Below are 14,638 nucleotides of genomic sequence, written 5' to 3' on the forward strand. Positions count from 1 at the left end.
GTGGTGGGGTGGGGGCTGGGTGGGGAGTGATGCATACACACACAACAAATGAATGAGAAACAATCCAGGAGCTATATAGCTCTCGAAGATGGAAGCTAGATCAACAAATGAGTTCAAGAGTTCTAAGTGTAGAAGAAGAGAGTTTAGAGAAGAGAGTGAGAGAAGTTGTATTTCATTCAGTGAATCCCAAGTGTACTTCTTACAGGTTTATATATACAGATTGAAATGGAATCAATTACAAGATGAATCATGAGCTGCTCAACCAGAGTTGTAACTAACGAACTTCACAATCATCTAAACTTCTATCTTTATTGGCCTGCAGGTTTCGTACAAGTGGCTGAGTCGAAATTTTTTGGTGTCATCAAATTCTGCAAAGAGGTGAGAGCTTTTAATGATTTTTTTTTTGTGAAGTATGTTTTTGTTTACTCATCTGGTAATGCTAAGGCTAGTTGATTGTTTACAACAGGTTGCTTCAGGAATTTGTTGAAAAGCATGGAAGTGGTCTTGAAGTAGTCTACAGCTTGTCTGGCTGGTTGAAAGATAGCCCTTCAACCTACCATATAAGACTTGTCTCTTCTGCTAACCTCGCAGGTTGGATATCCTTTTAAATGTTACTTTGTTATAAAATAATTTATTTGACCGGACCTAAGCTCCACGGTACATTACATTATCACTGTTGTATCATCTGTATCCTTAATATCATTTTTGCATTGGAGCGAGCTCATTGCCCCTTTTTCGATCTTTTATTATTGTTTTTGTCATTCTCTTACCAATTTAGCACCTTAGTTGGAACCATATGAAGGATGTTCGTGTTATATCAACTTCAAAACTTCGTCAAGCCAGTACTGGGGGATGATAGCTGAACTAAATTCTCGTTAGTTGGTTCATTGTTTTGCCATATGTCTAAAGACTGATGTGTATCTTCTTGGTGCCACTTCCTTCTTTCATACTAAAAATCTCAGTTATTTTAAGTAAAAAAGGTTTTATTCATAGTGAAACAAAGCTATTGTAACATTACATACAAGTCTAAGATTTCTCTTTAATATAACCGTGTTCTTATTTACTTTGATTAGTTACAGTGAAAGTATGTTTGGCATTCATAAGCTTAGTATTTGGTTCAGCAAATGCTAATGACAATATCAGCATTCTGATAATCTAGAACTCTTAAAAGTTATACAAGCTTTAAATGCAGCCTTTTTTGGTGTGGTTGAGATTCTGTTCAGATCTAGCAAGTAGTTTGACTCTATTGATCCTGCAAGAAACGAATAACAAAGATGAAGAATTTGAGACTATTAGGTTTCTCTTTGGTCACTTAGAAAAATGATTGGATTGATGCCCTTAATCCAACTCATGACATCATAAACTGGTTGACTATATCAATTCTGATGAAGAAGTGCATTAAGATGATTCTTTGTTACATAGGTTTGTTTGCAGCTTTCTTACCCCCATCTGCTTTTGAGAAGTTGACATTTGTCTGAATCTAGCATGTTAGAAATGCCATTTTACCTTTTCCTTAAGCTTTTTATGCGTGTGGCATTTTGATGGAGATATGCCAGAAGTTAAGTATTATGTATTTCTACTTCTTCTTCATGCGCTTTGGTTCTGTGGCAAGTTGTTGCAACTATTATCAAAGCTCAACCGGCTATTTCTATGCAGAAGCCAAGAAAGAATTTTCGGATGATTGCTCAGTCCAGGTCTATAGCGTGCAAGCTTGCATCCCAAAGGATCCAGTGGCCCTCTGGAATTCTGAATTTGTCCAGGCCGAAGAGCTATTTAGGCAGTCCCTCTCAGTTGATAATTGTTTGCTTGATAATAGGTATAGTACTTGTGTTTCAGAGTCTTCAAATATAAGCCTTTATCTCTGCTCTGGAGTGAACATCTTTTTTCCCCACACCTGATATGCGTATCATTATGACTTTTGAGAACCATTCATTATTTCAAAATTGGTTAGGTAATCCATGTTATGAAATGCACATGTGCTGGGTGGTATTCGTTACCTTTCTAATGCTTACTGGTATTGTAGGTTTTGTGGAGTTTCAAATCCTTTCATCACGCGCAGCGGTGGAGGAACAATTCCAAGCACTAATACTGTTCCTCAGGTGAAAAGTGAAGCTTCAGGACTTCGTAATAGTAACTCTACTGCTCAAGTGAAACCTGAGCTGAAAAAGGTTCAACTACCAAGTCCTAGTGCCAGTGTGCCATCTTCACATGTGGTTGATGCCAAAAGTGAGAGTCGTGGCACATCAGGTCCTGGAGAGGGTAGTAAGTTTGTTGCAGATAAACACAAAGTTGCTCAACTTCCACCTGCTAAGAAGGCAGTTCAGTCTGAAAAAACTTCTTCTAAAAATGGTGGGGCATTGGCTAATATGTGGGGTCGTGTACCTACAAAGCCAAAAGTCGAAATTGTTTCAGCTGCTACCAGTGATGCCACACCAAATCCTGTTGGTTTGTACCTTTCACTGTTTGGTCTCGTAATTGAATTTGCATTATGTTTTGTTTCTTTTGTCTTGGATTATGCATTGCGCTTGATTGACCACTTCCTTTCCTTTGGAACATATGTTTACGTAGGTAATGCGGCTCAGATATGTACTCCAGAAGGAGTAGAAGATAGGATCAGTGATGACGATGATCAACAAGTCAGCATCAGGAGAACATCAAATGGTGAGGGGAATAGAAAAAGGAGGGTAATTTTTGATTTTTCGGATGAAGAAGATGAATTCAAGGATGCTGTCAACCTAGCCTCACCTGATCCTCCAAAGCAGAAATCTATTTTAGGGTCAAAACAAACTCCTAGTACTCCAGAACTGGAAAAGCGGGAAGTCAAGAAAGTAAAGGAGGCTGGCAGCAAGAGTAATGAGCAAGAAACATTCTCAAAAAAGAGTCATGAGCAAGAAACATTCTCAAAAAGGAGTCATGAGCAAGAAAGAAAACCTTTACCTACCAGCGAACCTAAGTCTTCTAAGTTGCATTCTTCAGAGATTATTTCAGAACATGCCAGTCCTAAGAATGCTGCTGTAAAGGATGAAGTCACCAATGCTGCTCCAACTTCCCCTAAAAGAAGAAAAGTAATGAAGACACGAATTGACGAACGTGGAAGAGAAGGTATGACTTGTGATGAAATATAATTGTCTAAATTGATTATAACAGTTTGCATGGGTTAGGGTCATGCGATGGAGTGAATAAGGTTAAACGTGAGTCGACTTCCTCACTGTACTTGTGTTATCCTATGATCTAAGATAAAGAAAAATTAAAGGCATCTAATAATGTATTTTTATGCTTCTTCAAGAAAACCTTGTAGTCGTAAGCCTCCCGATTGTTGCCTTTCAGGCCCTTTAGAGCAAATCTTAAGAAATCTCCTAGTGAATAAAAGATCAATTCTTAATGAGCTAAGTAGTTGACCCATCCGAGAAGATTGCATTGAAATTTTGTCAGTTCCTGTTCTACCATTCAATGAATTTTTATTCTTGATCCATATTTACTTATTTTATGATATGCAATTCATTTCCTTTCACATAGATACGATGAGCTCTCTACTAATTTGTCTACTTAAGAGTAGGCAGATTCTATGCTTTAATTCCAATATAAATTGCCTAAATGATTTTCTTCCTTGCATTGATTCATTTGCTTACACTCTCCAGTGACCGAGGTTGTTTGGGAAGGTGAAGATACAGAAATAAAGGCTGACAGTAATACAATGAAGAAAGCTGACAACAATCCAGTTAATAGTACTGGTGACAGGTGAACATTATTTTGCAGTCTTTTCATTGATGTCTGGATAGTTTACATGGTTGCTCTTATTTTGGACATTCCAAGTCCTAATATATATTAAAAGAAAGGTCTAATACATAGACCATCCCCTAAACTTTCCATCAATATCACACCGTTAGATAAGGTGTCTAAATAAAAAAATCCGGTGAGTTTAAGGGGTTGTGTATGTATTTGGCCTAATAAGAGATAAAATTAATGACATCTAATTAAAAGTATGTGCGCCAAACATACACAACTTTCCTATATTTTTCAGCTAAGATAATGTTAAGACATGGTTACCGTCACCTTCTGTGTACAAATGCTGAACTAGTGGATGACATTACTGTTGTGGTCTTAAAATCAGCCAAGCTATGCATGTAATGGGTCTGCAGAGAATTTCAGCTATTCTCGATTAACTTGGCCAAAGGTTTGATCAGAGGTGTATTCAGGATTTGAACTTATTGGGTTTGATATAGGTCATCTCTATTTGTTTACGTGCAACTTCAGTCGTAATTACTGCACCTTCTTCATTTTTGAGCCCTTTCTAGTCGTCACCCTTTCCTGACTTCCTTTCTATCGTTAGTAATCTCTTAACATTACTTTGTAAACTGTTTGTATTTACCTGACTTGCGGTTTATTTCAGAGCACCTATGGCTAAGAAGTCTCCCGCTCTGGGAAGTTCCGCACCTACAAATCAAGCCAGTAAAGCAGGAAACAAGAAAGCTGGAAATAAGGATCCTAAACAAGGAAATATCCTATCATTTTTTAAGAAGAAGGCTTAGAGATGTGATTACCAAAAGGTTATCGAACTTTAGACTGATTCGCGTATGCATAGCTTTGTTTACAGCATAGTTTGAATCACTTTCTTGTATGCGTGAAGTCCCCGGTAGAGGAAAGGGCTGTAGGTGATGACGCGTTCTGCTTCTTAGCTAGAGAGGAGCGTTCAACCACTTGATTGTAAGGAGTGTAGCCTGTTTCCGCATGACTTGTGGCATTTCATTGTTTGTAAAGTTGCAGATTTTACTTAATGCTCAAACTTACAGAAGTTGGTAAGTGGTGTATCTCTTCTTTTCTTGACATACTGTGTCGAAAAGGCATACCACTCTTTTATAAATTACAGTATTCTCATCATGCACTTGGGCCGAGTGGTTGGGAACAAATTATTTCGAGATTAATTATTCTGATGGGATAATATATCTCATCACTATGATATAAATAATTCAATGATACTAAATACCTCATACCAAACATAGGATAAAATAATCTTGCATTTTATTTTGGATTATTATACTTTATACTCGTACCAAATGACTTCTATTGTTATGTGAAGAATTTCAAAGCTCTTCATTTTGTAAACCTCATAAATCATATGAACTACATATATAATCAGAGGCGAAGCTATAGTTTTGCTTATTGGTTTGGCATGATACAATATCTGAGCCAAAATTACTAGATTCTACATACAATATTGCAGAAAAGAGATGTTTGTGAGTAGCAATAGTGCTTAGCATTTCTACTCAATTGTTGTGATGTCTTGGTATCAACAAACAAAAAAGACTGATTGACCAAGAGAGATCTCGAAGGCTTAAACTTTTTACTAGCATTAATACATGTGGCAAAGGAAGAGAAAGATCAAACAAAGTCACAATCACTTTTTCTTTTACATTTTGTTTCCAAAATGAAAATTGTATTTGAAAAATGGAGTTGGGTTTGGCCATGAATACAAATTGAAATTATTTTGACTTTTTGTGAATAATTAAAGTGAAAAAAGTACAAAATACATTTATGTTATTTTTCAAATTAAACTCTACAAATTATTTTTTAAAAATGTTACTTTTTTCCATATGAAATTACATTTAAAAAATGTTGAACACTTCCAAATTATTTTTCAAACATTTACTAATACTTTTCAATTTCTTTTATCAAATTATGTCACAATATGGTAGGAGTAATTCAATTCAGCTTTTTGTCATAATGAAAATACGTGTCATTATATGATTGGAACGATGACATAGTAAATCAATACTCATTTACTCTTTAAAATACAAAAAATCAAAGCCGCCGGAGCTCATAGATCTGAAAGGAGAAAAACCCTTCTCCTCCCCCTCATCCGTTCAAATCTTCGGTAAGGCTCGAATTTCTATGCATTTTTCTCCAAATTACTGTATGTATTTGTTCATTTCGAGTTTTATTATGTGTTATTTAGTTGCGAATTTTGTTCGTTTAATCTGTTTTTTGAATTGCAAGTGAATCGGTTATAGATATAGATAAATTGGTTGAGATTGAGATTTATTTGATTGATTGATTGAATCTCAGAAATATCAACAAACTTTCACTTCGGTGAGTTAAGGCTCATGTTTCTATGCATTTTCTCCAAAGTACTATATGCATTTGTTCATTTTGAAGTTTTATTTCGAGTTATTTAGCTACGAGTTTTGATCGTTTATCTGTTTTTTGAATTGCAAATAAATCGATTATAGATAAAGACAATTTGGTTGAGATTGAGATATATTTGATGGACTGATTGAATAGTTTTGAATCTAAACAAATTAATTCCGCTTGATTGGCTAAAATCTTAGATTTGAAATCCCTGTTTGTGCCTGTTTTAGTAGAGTGTTCTATGTATTTGATTAGTTTTTCAGTTTTTCTAAGAATTTGTATTTTGGACCAGCAGGTTAAGTTGTAGAAAACAAGATGGGAGGTGGATTCAGAGTACTCCATCTTGTTCGTCCATTTCTCTCGTTCCTGCCTGAAGTTCAGAGTGCTGATCGAAAAATTCCATTCAGAGAGAAGGTTTTATACACTGTGATCTCTCTATTTATATTCTTAGTATGCAGTCAGTTACCTTTGTATGGCATACACTCCACAACTGGTGCCGATCCGTTCTATTGGATGCGTGCTATCCTTGCTTCAAATCGTGGAACTGTCATGGAGCTTGGAATCACCCCAATTGTGACTTCTGGATTGGTTATGCAACTTTTAGCTGGGTCAAAGATCATTGAAGTTGACAACAATGTACGCGAGGACCGAGCACTTCTGTAAGTACTATAGTTCAGTAAATATGTTTTGATGTTGGGTTCTCCTAAACTTGCTGGATCCCTCACTCGTATGTTGCTTCCCTTTAGTTCCAGTTGAGCTGTGTGTTTGATTGGTTCCCGCTCATCTTTTAAGCTCGATTATGGAACAATTTTATTAGGATAATGCATTTGTGAACATGTCAAGCAAATAGGCCTATCTGTGCAACATGCTCGCAATCCTTATATAGTTCTGCATAACTTGTGCTTACTGTTTTGTCATGTTTAGTCCCAATCCTAACGTAAGCCAGCAAAAAAGGTGCTGATGGGAACTTTGTAAGCTCCAGGCTCCCGTTTGTCCTTTTGTCATTGTCTTGACAGTTAACAACAGTCGTGGCATATTGCTGATAAAAAGTTGCAGAAATGTCAAACTTGAATTGGAATTATATCTTTTATCAAGAATGGTTTATGCTAGCCCAGACGAGCAATGTCAGTTTAGCCCATCTAGACAGAAATAACACAAAACTGCACCTTTCTCCACTTACATCACCCAAGCTACGGTCAAAATCCCAAGTTATTGCCTGACCACCTTGAGTCTGCTAGTGGAACAAGTGTATTTGAGGTCCAAAGACAGCCAAACTTTCATGGCTCACAAGAACGAGGCCAGACCTCAACAGGCACTGTACAAGAACCTGCATGGTTTTAGGTTTTGCCCTGATTTACACTAGTACAGACAATAGAGACCATTTATTGCTCAGCTGTTTGCTGACTGAGAAAGTGATAAAAGAAGTGTCAACTATTTTTGGGATAAGTGTGTTCAGTTTGCAAAAAGAAAATAGATGGAAGGCTATAAATGAAGTTAATTGGAAGTTTGGGTGTGATATCTTTTTCTTAAGTGCATCTTATCTGTCAAGTGAAGTTTTAAGCTCAGTCTTTCTGCATTTTTGCTTGTGGTATTGCACTTCACTCAATTAACCAGTCGTGAGTTTGTGTTATGTCTATGCCTTTTGTAGCTCCACTTTCTAATATTTTTAGGCTATGTAGTCATTCTGATTAGCTATAAGTAATCTCGCAGCGCTTTCATGATATCACTCATCGGTATTCTTTTTTGTTTCAGGAATGGTGCACAAAAGTTATTAGGGATTCTCATAGCGATTGGTGAAGCAGTTGCATATGTTCTCTCTGGCATGTACGGCAGTGTTAGCCAACTTGGGGTTGGAAACGCGGTGCTGATAATCATTCAACTGTGGTTTGCTGGCATAATAGTTATTTGCCTTGATGAGCTCCTTCAGAAAGGATATGGTCTGGGCTCCGGTATCTCACTTTTTATAGCTACCAACATGTGGTAAGCTTCTGATCTTATCTCCTCTCAATTACACGGGTACTACAACCTGTTCTAACTTTTTTGAAATTTTGCTGGTTTCTTCGCCAGCGAGAACATCATTTGGAAAGCATTTAGTCCAACCACAATCAACAGTGGCCGAGGAGCTGAATTTGAAGGAGCTGTTATAGCTTTATTCCATTTATTGATCACTCGAACTGACAAGGTTCGTGGACTTCGTGAGGCATTCTACCGGCAGAACCTTCCGAACGTAACGAACTTGCTTGCCACAGTCTTGATCTTCCTTATTGTTATCTACCTGCAAGGCTTCCGTGTCGTTTTGCCCGTAAGGTCAAAGAATGCCCGTGGACAGCAGGGTTCATATCCAATTAAGCTGTTCTACACTTCCAATATGCCCATTATCTTACAATCAGCACTTGTATCCAATGTTTACTTCATTTCCCAGGTATATGACTTTTTGCATATGACATTAAACAAATGGCAGTGATTACCTAATCCTGTAAGCTCTTTACAGCGTCATCATCTGAATACATTTGTATATTTGCAGTTGCTGGATAGGAAGTACAGTGGCAATTTCTTTGTGACCCTCTTGGGCAAGTGGAAAGAATCTGAATATTCTGGTCAATCTGTACCTGTCGGTGGTCTTGCCTATTATATTACTGCACCATCAAGGTAACTTATCTCTGTCTCACTATACAAGTGATTGCCTTTGCTTGATGGGACTTGTCTGTGTAAGGCCTCACTCTACGGGAATTTCTTTCTCAAAACTTCACTTGCACTTATTACTCCCAATTGCAGCTTGGCAGATATGGTAGCACATCCTTTCCACGCTATATTCTACATTGTGTTCATGCTATCAGCATGTGCCTTATTCTCAAAGACTTGGATAGAAGTCTCAGGATCATCAGCAAGAGATGTGGCTAAGCAGTTAAAGGTATGAACTAATGTTTTTGTCTATTTTAACTTTCTTGTGTGCTTTTATCAGTTGTGTACTTTACGAGCAAATAAATGGGACAACACTTTGAAGTTAGAAGAATTACGATGAAAAGAGCTGCTAGTGGCTTAATTTGTGTATTCTATTGACAGATGCAAGTAGTGATTTTACTAGAATAGGAGTTGCATTCCTTCTGCCTGAATATTCTCACTGTAGATGAAACTGCAAGACGGATTTGCAATTGGTACATAAATGTATACTTGAAAAACTTGTTTACGTGATAACATCCTTCTCTTTCTATATATCTAATCCAGGAACAACAAATGGTAATGCCCGGGCATAGGGAGTCGAATTTGTACAAGGAGTTGAACCGCTATATACCAACAGCTGCAGCCTTTGGCGGTGTCTGCATTGGCCTGTTGACTGTGTTGGCTGATCTGATGGGGGCAATTGGTTCAGGGACAGGAATTTTATTGGCTGTCACTATCATCTACCAGTATTTCGAGACATTTGAGAAGGAAAAAGCCAGCGAAATGGGTTTCTTTGGTCTTTAAAACAACACCTTAATGCAATTTTGTCTACGCTCTTTCGCGTTGCAATGTGTAAGTAGGTTTTCCTTATCTTACATGGATAGTCCGAGATAAGAGAAGACTGGGTAGTTTGTGATTAGTTTCGACAGTCCTTTGTCTCTACGTCGTGTATCAGCTATAGCTTGACTAGGTATAATCTTTTTTGTATCAAAGGTACTTACTATTCATGCTAGTTGATGAAGTTACTGAAAATATTTGAAGGAACATTTTACACATATTTTGAATGTATTTCATTTTCTTCTCCTGACTTTATTTAGAGAGGGCATTAGATTGAACTAATTCAGTCAAATACTTGTTAATAGATAAATGATATAATTGATTAAGTATAAAACGGAATATAAAATTGTCATGAACAAGAAAAAAGGAGACAATTGTATGGGAAGAACGATAAATCATTGATCATGCACAAAATTTAGTATGCCAAATTCGAAGATGCAACTTTTTGCAACAATGATCAATGGTGACAAAGTTTACCAAAAAATAATAATTTTAATTTCAATATTTCAAGTTGTAATTAAGTTTATATTCTTTGACAAAAGTTTTCTTATAATTATTAACAAAAAGTTATTATATGTGTAACAATTAACTTTTAGAAAAGTTCATTATTTTTTAATTTAGTCATGAATTTTATTTGTCAAAAAGAATATGAAAAATCGACCAAATCTAATCGAATCGAATCGATTTATGTTAGTTTTTCAATAAAATCGTGGATTTTTATTCAAGTGTATAACCGTTCCGAACAATTGAGATGGTCTTTTTAATTTATGATAAAAATCAGAAAATTTCCGAACCGAATAACCTTACATGTATGTAAATATATTTTATACATTAACAATATGTTAAATTTAATATATAAAAATATTTTATATATTTTTCAAATATAAATATAACCTAGGTCCTACGCCTCTGGTGACTAGACGACTTTGAGTCTTTGCTCTTTAATTAGTCTTTACTTAATTAAGTTTAAATCTAAAAGATATAGTAATAGATACTCTATCAAACAATACAACAAAATCTATGCAAACACTCCTGTTAAATGCTTAAGATCAAATAGTACGACAACAAGGTTTTACATTCCTATCTTCTTGGTGAAGAACTAAAATGCTTCTTCAAGAACATATTTGTGAAATAAATATTTTAATAGTAGTATATTTTGAGGTGATATTTTTAAAGTAAAAAAACAAAAAATTAACTGAACCATACTAATACCGAAAAGAAACCGCATTAATGGATTGGTTTTAAAAGAATCTAATTTTGATTATATATTATAAAATACCCGAAAATTGAGATGATATAATTTTAAAAAAATAATCGACCGAATCATAGCATTAACTAGAAAATGTTGAATGCCTTTTGAAAGTTTAATTACTGCAATGTTATATTTCAAATCCATGATATAAAACTGTAATAAGTTTTGTTCTAATTACCTTAAAATTAAATATATTTAAATTTAAATCTTAAATCTAACTCTAACCGTCCAATATTTCTCTCGATCTCGTCTTCTTTTCTTCTCTCCTTCACATAATTTCACGAAAATAATGTACAACACACCACGTGATCTTAGTTTTTAAAAAGTGCTTGATATTAAATGGATAAAATTCAAATTTAAGTTAAATACATGAATAATATAAATATTTAATTGCATTATAAGTATAATTAGTTTTATATGAAAATTAAAATATAATTATTTTGTAAATAATTTCACTTTGAACGGATAGTTGAATTTTGTGCAGAAAAAAAAAGGGAGGAAAAAAATTGAGTAATTGTTTTGATATGTATGAGCACATTTTACAATTCACATTCCGTATTAGATATAGCGAATTTTAGAATTTATACAAATAAACTTTTTAACCACTTGTATTGAAATTCTTGCCATATGAAATTGAATGTCATAACTGTTATTAACATTTTTACTTTTTTATTAGTATTAGTTAGAAAATTTGTTACATAGCAACTTTTACTCATCTCTTTGGTACACCTTTGATACAAACGTATTCAACTGAGCATTCTTCGCTTGCTGTAGCTGTCTCTGACAACAACATATCCCAAGATTGTCTCAACCCAAATCATATTATTATATATAAATATACGAAAAAATATATCAAAATCATCATTAAAAATTTCGAGTTTTTAGAAATTACTACTCTCACAGAAGAAGTAACTCATCGTACTATTATTCCTACTATATCAAATCATCCCCTTTTCACAATGACAATAACTAATTTGAACGCACCGTCACCCGAGGAGATTGTCCTCCCATCGGCACCGGCACCAACTCCGACTCCGGCACCAGCACTAACTCCGGCATTGGCACCAGCACCAACTCCGTCACCGGGACTAACTCCGGCACCGGCACCAACTCCGGCACCGGCGCCAACATTGCTTGAACAAAAGGACAATGCAATGAACAAGTCTTGTGGAAAGATAATCAATTGTAAAGAAGCGAAAAATCAAGTGTTGTTCTCCGTTCCGATGATCGTCGTGAACGGTTGTTTCTACTTCATCAGCCTCGTCTCCGTCATGTTCGCCGGACACCTCGGGAAACTCGAGCTTGCTTCATCGAATCTTGCTAATTCATGGGCCATGGTTACTGGTTTCTCTTTCATGGTACGTAAAAATGCATGCTACATAATGACTTCAAGTACTATATTTTTATTTACTTAGTTGTATCTTAACTGTGAACTCGTTGATTGATTATCTATATATAGGTCGGACTAAGTGGTGCACTTGAGACATTATGTGGCCAAGGATACGGCGCGAAAATGTTTAGGATGCTAGGGATACATCTTCAAACATCAAGCATCATATCATTCTTCTTTTCTGTTGTTGTTTCTGTCATCTGGTGGTATTCGGATCGAATTCTGATTTTACTTCATCAAGAACCTGCCATAGCACATGAAGCAGGGGTGTTCTTGAAGTTCCTCATACCTGGATTGATTGCATATGCTTTCTTGCAAAACATTGTGAGGTTTCTTCAAGCTCAATCGATCATATTACCTTTAGCTTGCATCGCGGTTGCAGCTCTAGTTGTCCACATTGGCATTGCATATGCTCTGGTTCATTGGACACATCTTGCTTACAAAGGAGCAGCGTTAGCAGTATCGATTTCATTTTGGCTCACATTCATTACGTTGAGTCTATACGTGCTTTTCTCCAAGAAATTTAGTCATATAAGGCCCGAAGGTCTCTCATCCGAGCCACTTCAACATCTTCTTTCAAACTTGAAGTTGGCTTTGCCCTCTGCAGGCATGGTGTGGTAAGAATATTTAGTCTTGTATTTGTTAATTTTTGGTATTACAATCAAACCTCTCTATAATGACGTCCTTTGTCTGAATATCTTTTGGTTGTTATATAACACATATTATAATATAACATAACATGAAAATTAGTTCCAAAGAAAACTTAGTCGTTATAGTGAAAAGTTGTAATAAAGAAAGACTGTTACAGAGAGGTCTGATTGTGTCTTTAATTGATGTGTAACAGCTTGGAGTATTGGGCATTTGAGATTCTTGTGTTATTAGCTGGTTTGATGCCAAACGCGGAAACAACTACTTCTGTCGTTGCAATGTGGTAAGTTTTCAGCTCGGTTTTGAAACAAAAGCAAGTTTTTCGTATTTCTTGACAGTCGAATTTCAGTTGCTGATCTAATTTTTGTGTTACAGTGTAAATACAGAAACCATAGCCTACATGATATCTTATGGCCTCAGTGCAGCTGCAAGGTAATTTCTTATCTCTTTATTTCCTTCAAATTCTAATGCTAAAACATATCTAGCGTTGAATTATGTGACAATATCATTTAAACGTTTAAATCATTAGAGATATCGCGACTTTATTTACTTAATTTGTTTGAACACGCCTCTTATTGTGTGGGCCTGATTCTGTTTCCTAGGCCAAGGTCTGCACGGAACACTATGTTGACTTGTGTGACCATGTCATCTGAGATTAGACGTATAACTCTTATTTACTTAATTATGTTCTCAAAGTGCAGCACAAGGGTGTCAAACGAGATAGGAGCAGGAAATATCCGCAAAGCTAAACAAGCTATGGCTGTTACTCTCAAGTTAGCTATTGTTGCTGCACTCATAGTTGATTTAGCCCTAGGTTTTGGCCATAATGCCTGGGCTGGCCTCTTCAGTGATGAAGCAGAGATTATTCACAAATTTGCCTCAATGACACCTCTCCTATTAGTCTCTTTCTTGTTCGATTTCATACAAGGAATTCTATCAGGTTAATCAACTTTCTTTGCATATATATGTGTGTGTTTTCGCGACATTCACATTTTAGTTTTAACACGTTGATCAGTAGAATCGAACAAGCTAAAACGTTAACTTGTAAATGAATATTGATCATCAGGAGTGGCAAGAGGATGTGGATGGCAACGTTTCGCAATGTGCATCAACTTGGCAAGTTTCTATTTCTTTGGTATGACAATAGGCGCGGTCCTGGCTTTCAAGTTCAACAAAGGATATAAGGTAATTCACGCTCAATATGTTTTATAAAAGAGTTTAACTTTTATATACTGACAGAGTATCGTTTTTTTTTGTTTGTTTGTGAATGATGCAGGGTTTATGGGTAGGGTTGATTTGTGGTCTAGCATGCCAATCTACTAGCTTGTTGCTATTGACATTCTTTATAAAATGGGGAAAAGAAGATCAAGTCTCAAATGATACCAGCAATGAAAATGAACCCCAGCCTTAAATTAAGCATAGAGTTGATCATGTAATTTACTTGCATTGATCATTGATGATTAATGAAGGGAATATATCCGAACTATCGTAAATGGTAATGCCTGGGCACAGGGAGTCTAATTTGTACAAGGAGTTGAACTGCTATATACCAACAACTGCAGCTTTTGGTGGTGTCTGCATCAGCCTGTTGACTGTGTTGGCTGATCTGACTGGGGCATTTGATTCACGACAATTCAAATTATCTTGAGCCCAACTCTTAAAATTTTGGACGGGTGACCTATAGTTGGCCTCATTTTTGACACCCCTAGTTGGACTCAAGATAA

At 35.9% G+C, this 14,638-nt stretch overlaps 3 protein-coding genes across 5 annotated transcripts in view; all 3 read left to right on the plus strand.

Annotated features, from left to right (window-relative positions):
- LOC102581685 (uncharacterized) overlaps positions 1–4,878 on the plus strand; it is a 6,709-nt gene extending 1,831 nt beyond the window's left edge. The window contains exons 2-8 of one of the 2 annotated variants that reach the window (XM_006359973.2): positions 323–378; positions 467–591; positions 1,660–1,816; positions 2,024–2,445; positions 2,569–3,102; positions 3,639–3,738; positions 4,391–4,878. In XM_006359973.2, coding sequence (XP_006360035.1) covers positions 323–378; positions 467–591; positions 1,660–1,816; positions 2,024–2,445; positions 2,569–3,102; positions 3,639–3,738; positions 4,391–4,529 — 1,533 coding nt within the window. In that variant the 3' untranslated portion in view covers positions 4,530–4,878. Of the gene's footprint in view, positions 1–322; positions 379–466; positions 592–1,656; positions 1,817–2,023; positions 2,446–2,568; positions 3,103–3,638; positions 3,739–4,390 lie in introns of both variants that reach the window. The other variant, XM_006359972.2, reaches the window with a different exon arrangement.
- Positions 4,879–5,775: 897 nt separating this feature from the next.
- LOC102582241 (protein transport protein Sec61 subunit alpha) lies at positions 5,776–9,864 on the plus strand. 2 transcript variants are annotated; one of them, XM_015314656.1, is made up of 7 exons: positions 5,776–5,872; positions 6,422–6,785; positions 7,879–8,106; positions 8,194–8,548; positions 8,651–8,775; positions 8,902–9,037; positions 9,352–9,864. In XM_015314656.1, exons 2-7 carry the CDS (start codon positions 6,442–6,444, stop codon positions 9,589–9,591), a joined length of 1,428 nt encoding a protein of 475 aa, XP_015170142.1. In that variant the 5' UTR covers positions 5,776–5,872; positions 6,422–6,441; the 3' UTR covers positions 9,592–9,864. The 2 variants fall into 2 exon arrangements, with proteins under 2 accessions (XP_015170142.1, XP_015170143.1); XM_015314657.1 differs by having other exon boundaries at positions 5,781–5,872; positions 6,419–6,785.
- A 1,971-nt stretch (positions 9,865–11,835) lies between these two features.
- Positions 11,836–14,325, plus strand: LOC102593532 (protein DETOXIFICATION 18-like). The gene is made up of 7 exons (XM_006360008.1): positions 11,836–12,234; positions 12,336–12,883; positions 13,111–13,197; positions 13,290–13,346; positions 13,616–13,854; positions 13,981–14,099; positions 14,191–14,325. The coding sequence occupies exons 1-7, from the start codon at positions 11,836–11,838 to the stop codon at positions 14,323–14,325; spliced, it is 1,584 nt and encodes a 527-aa protein (XP_006360070.1).
- Positions 14,326–14,638: the final 313 nt, after the last annotated feature.

The sequence above is a fragment of the Solanum tuberosum genome, unplaced genomic scaffold (assembly GCF_000226075.1).
Source record: "Solanum tuberosum cultivar DM 1-3 516 R44 unplaced genomic scaffold, SolTub_3.0 scf00312, whole genome shotgun sequence".
Taxonomy (NCBI): domain Eukaryota; kingdom Viridiplantae; phylum Streptophyta; class Magnoliopsida; order Solanales; family Solanaceae; genus Solanum; species Solanum tuberosum.

Bases quoted from the DNA above. Each gene is read 5' to 3' on its own strand.
- LOC102582241 (XM_015314656.1), top strand. From the start codon at position 6,442: ATGGGAGGTGGATTCAGAGTACTCCATCTTGTTCGTCCATTTCTCTCG. The intron at 8,107-8,193 runs GTAAGCTTCTGA...TTTCTTCGCCAG, and splicing joins TTTATAGCTACCAACATGTG to CGAGAACATCATTTGGAAAG. The intron at 8,776-8,901 runs GTAACTTATCTC...TCCCAATTGCAG, and splicing joins TATATTACTGCACCATCAAG to CTTGGCAGATATGGTAGCAC.
- LOC102593532 (XM_006360008.1), top strand. From the start codon at position 11,836: ATGACAATAACTAATTTGAACGCACCGTCACCCGAGGAGATTGTCCTC. The intron at 13,198-13,289 runs GTAAGTTTTCAG...TTTGTGTTACAG, and splicing joins ACTTCTGTCGTTGCAATGTG to TGTAAATACAGAAACCATAG. The intron at 14,100-14,190 runs GTAATTCACGCT...TGAATGATGCAG, and splicing joins AGTTCAACAAAGGATATAAG to GGTTTATGGGTAGGGTTGAT.